The sequence below is a fragment of the Zingiber officinale genome, chromosome 8B, assembly GCF_018446385.1.
Source record: "Zingiber officinale cultivar Zhangliang chromosome 8B, Zo_v1.1, whole genome shotgun sequence".
NCBI classification, from domain to species: domain Eukaryota; kingdom Viridiplantae; phylum Streptophyta; class Magnoliopsida; order Zingiberales; family Zingiberaceae; genus Zingiber; species Zingiber officinale.
In genome coordinates this window covers 23,831,711-23,835,398 of record NC_056001.1, presented here as the reverse complement: position 1 = coordinate 23,835,398, position 3,688 = coordinate 23,831,711, and the positions used below count along the sequence as shown (strand labels likewise).

The 3,688-nt window shown below is 49.6% G+C and overlaps 1 protein-coding gene across 1 annotated transcript; it reads right to left on the bottom strand.

Annotated features, from left to right (window-relative positions):
- Positions 1 to 500: 500 nt before the first annotated feature.
- On the bottom strand, positions 501 to 2,639 carry LOC122017458 (ABC transporter G family member 4-like). Its single transcript, XM_042575082.1, has one exon. The coding sequence runs from the start codon at positions 2,477 to 2,479 to the stop codon at positions 632 to 634; it is 1,848 nt and encodes a 615-aa protein (XP_042431016.1). The 5' UTR covers positions 2,480 to 2,639; the 3' UTR covers positions 501 to 631.
- Between the last annotated feature and the right edge of the window lie 1,049 nt (positions 2,640 to 3,688).

The following is a 3,688-nucleotide window of genomic DNA, read 5'->3' as shown; positions in this document are numbered from 1 at the left end:
TCGGCTTGGCAGAGCGAGGTCAGGAGGACGTCGCTGAAGGCGGAGATCACGTGCATGCGAGCGGAAACGCCCAAGAACCCGTGAACTCACTCCCTTCCTGTGACTGATATCCACCACCCACTCAGCTGCCACTTCGAGACGACGAGTAGCCACGCCGCAACGTCCAAACTCTTCCCAGCCACCAGTTTCCTCTCGCTAGTGTTCCTTCGCTAGCATCGGGCCCCAGCTCCAAACTCGTGGTGGAGATTGCTTTCATGATCCTCCAGTACTAATGGGTACGCCATTAAATTAATTTATAATTAATTTGTTATTCGGACCTGAAAGAACTTGTGCCGAGAAAAAGAAGCGTTGGAATGCGATGGATCGAAAATATGCCCTGAAATTGACTTTATAGATATGTTCCCGGGCTCCACCACGAGTTTGGAGCTGGCCGCTTTATCCAGAAAACCAAGTGCGGATAATTGATAGCTACGCGAGGCGAACGTCGGGAATTGCAGTAGTTGAGAATGAAAGCGAAGAAATTATTACAAACAGTGAGCATCAATTATTATAGGTTGAGCTGATTAATACACACAATTGATCGATCGTCGATGGGATCTAATGATCCAAACCACCAAAAATTAATTACTAGTTAAGAGGAAGAAGACGCGCGTCTGCAGAGGACGGCCCAGTAGAGGACGCGGTAGAAGACAAAGAGGCCGGCCAACACCTGGAGGTTGGCCCACCCCTCGCTGCCGCTTAGCCCTCGGCGTTGCAACACATCGCTGCCGGTCACCAGGCACGCGCCGCCCATCTCCACGCCAGACCGCCCGAAGCAGCGGCGCGCCTGGCAGCTGTACTCGTTCGCCAGCAGCGCGTCCAGACCGTACTTGTACGGCGACAGGTAGTGCGCGAACACCCAGAAGCTGGGCATGCTCTCCTTCGAGATGAAGTAGCCGGAGAAGAGGAAGAAGCCCGCCAGCGACAGGGTCACCAGCGACGTCCCGGCGATGTAGTCCGGCGCCATCGCGCTCACGAACAGCACGAAGGAGTTGCCGGTGAGGACGAGCGCCCAGACGACCAGAACGAAGTCGGCGAAGGCGGCCCAGGAGGCGCAGAGCCCAGCTAGGAAGTAGACCGCGGCGGCGTAGAGGAGGGAGATCGCGAGGAGGTAGGGCAGGAAGACGAGGGTGCCGGCGACGAGATGGGAGGAGAGTCGGTAGAGGCCGGATGAGGTCTCCCGGAGGAGGATCGGGCGCTCGCCTACGAAGATCGGGAGGGTTTCGGTGGTGGTGGAGAGGAGGAAGGTGAGGGTGAAGGCGAAAAGGCCGAGCCGCTTCACGACGCCCTCGTCGTTGAAGCCCAAGTCGATGTAGATTGTCCCGAGGAGGATGCCGACGATTAGGGCTTCCAGCGTGTTCGCCAGGAGGAGCTGCTTCGTGCGGTACACCAATTTCCAGCAGCGGCCGTAGAGGGTGGCGACTTCTCGCAGGCGGGAACTCGAATAATGCACGGGTATGTCATCGTCGTCTTCTTCTTCTTCTTTGGGAATCTTGGAGATGATCTTTAACCTGGCGGAGGCGGCTTTCTGGGCTATGATGGCTGTGGTGGTTGGGTGGGGCATTTCATCGAGTACCTCCATGGCGTATTCGAGGGGGTTGAGCTGCGCGGGCACGGCGAAGCCGGAGGAGAGCAGGGAGTGATCGAGGGCGGAGAGAGAACCGTGGTGGATGACGCAGCCCTTGGAGAGGAGGAGGAGTGAATCAATGGAGGAGAGGAGGCGGGCGCTGGGCTGGTGGATGGAGAGGACGACGGTGGTGCGGCGCGAGGCGGCGACGCCGCGGAGCGACTGGAGGACCAGGTGGGCAGAGGAACTGTCGAGGCCGGAGGTGGGCTCGTCGAGGAGCAGCACGGCGGGGTCGCGGAGGAGGCTGAGGCCGATGGAGACGCGGCGGCGTTCGCCGCCGGAGAGGTTTCCGGAGAGGCGGGTCCGGGCGAGGTGGGAGAGGCGTAGGTCAGCGAGGAGGGAGGCGATGACGGTGTCGGTGGCGGAGGAGGAGAGGCGGGGGAGAAGGAGGCGGGCGGCGAAGGCGAAGGTCTCGGCGACGGTGAGGAGCGGGAGGGAGGCATCGTGCTGGGGGACGTGGGCGGAGAGGCGGCGGAAGGAGGCAGAATGGAGAGGGGAGGAGTTAAGACGGAGATGACCTGCGGTGGGGGCGGTGCAGGCGGCGAGGATATCGAGGAGGGTGGACTTCCCGGCGCCGCTGGGCCCGACGACGGCGAGGAGCTCGCCAGGGCGGGCGGTGAGGGAGACGTCGCGGAGGATGTAGTGTGGTGGCGGGGAGGGGCGACATGGCCCAAGGACGAGTAGCTTCAGGGCATCGATGGCAGCGGCGGGCCTGGCGTAGAAGATGGAGTGAGCGGAAAGTTCGTAAGTCTTCTTGGTCGTCATCTCTTCAAGAACAGCCGACGGCGGCGACGACAAAGGATCTCCGGCCATCTCAACCGAAGAACAGCCCAATGGCAACGGCGGCACTAGCGTCTAACTACTATTGCACTTAGTTTTTGTAGCTGTACGAGAGGAAGCAGATTGCTACCATGGTGCCATCCATGAATGCATGATGCATGCAATGCGATAATACAATATTTAAACTATAATTTATAGTCACGTAACGGATTATGTGACGAAAGACGAAATCGCTCGTTCTATATGTCACTACTTATTATTATCTTGGATGACTGTGGGCTCGTAACCTATTATGCATTTATGATAGATAATTTTATTTTATTTTATTTTTAAATAAAAATTTAGAATATAATTAACTTTTTAGAGGTGGGAGCATGTGGGTGTGTGTACATTTTGGATTCAATAGAATAACCTGCATGGTAAAGGACACGTCGGTCGTCACGAGCATGCGATAACATAACCTTTCTATGTATCTCATTAAGTTTTATTAGATAAATTTTGGAGTTAGTCTTTTATAATTTACTTATCCAGTAAATTTGAAATACAATTTAACGTTCAAAATATTCATTTTTACTGAAATTCGAACTCTGATTTTTTTTTACCTAATTATTTTAACACGATATCATGTCTGTGGTATGACAGTAGACGATCGTTTTCTTATTTACCCACCAAATTTAAATTTGGAGTATAAATTATACATATCAGGACATCCTGTGAGCTCTATATGAGTTTTTTTAGTGTCAAATAAATTATCTGTCATATAAAAATTTATTGTTCTCCCCGTAATAAAAAAAATCTCCTTGTTATGAACCCTACATTATCAATCTTTTAATGTATTATTAATTATCGGCCCCACTTATATTATTAATTTTGAGATAAAAGAATAAGTGAAATTTTACTATTACTCTTAAGATATTTTTTTTGTTGAAAATTATCCTTGATGATCTTTATTATTCATCTAAAATTATCAATTAAAATTTAATTTGATTTAGATAATATTTTTAAGTAATGATTCATACTAGACATGTAGATAAAAGTATCATGTACTTTTAAATAAAAAAGATTTGGAAAAGTAAGCTTTTTTTATTCCAGATTAATAAATTTTTTTGGCTAAAAATATACTCCTAAATTTATATTTTGAATAAAAATACATTTAAAATTGTTATAACAAAAATAATATTTAAAATTATAAAAACTAAATAAAAATATGTGATTATATATATATAAACAATACTAAAGTTT

What these genes read in the sequence shown, in the direction of transcription:
- LOC122017458 (XM_042575082.1), bottom strand. Translation starts at nt 2,479, where the DNA reads ATGGCCGGAGATCCTTTGTCGTCGCCGCCGTCGGCTGTTCTTGAAGAG.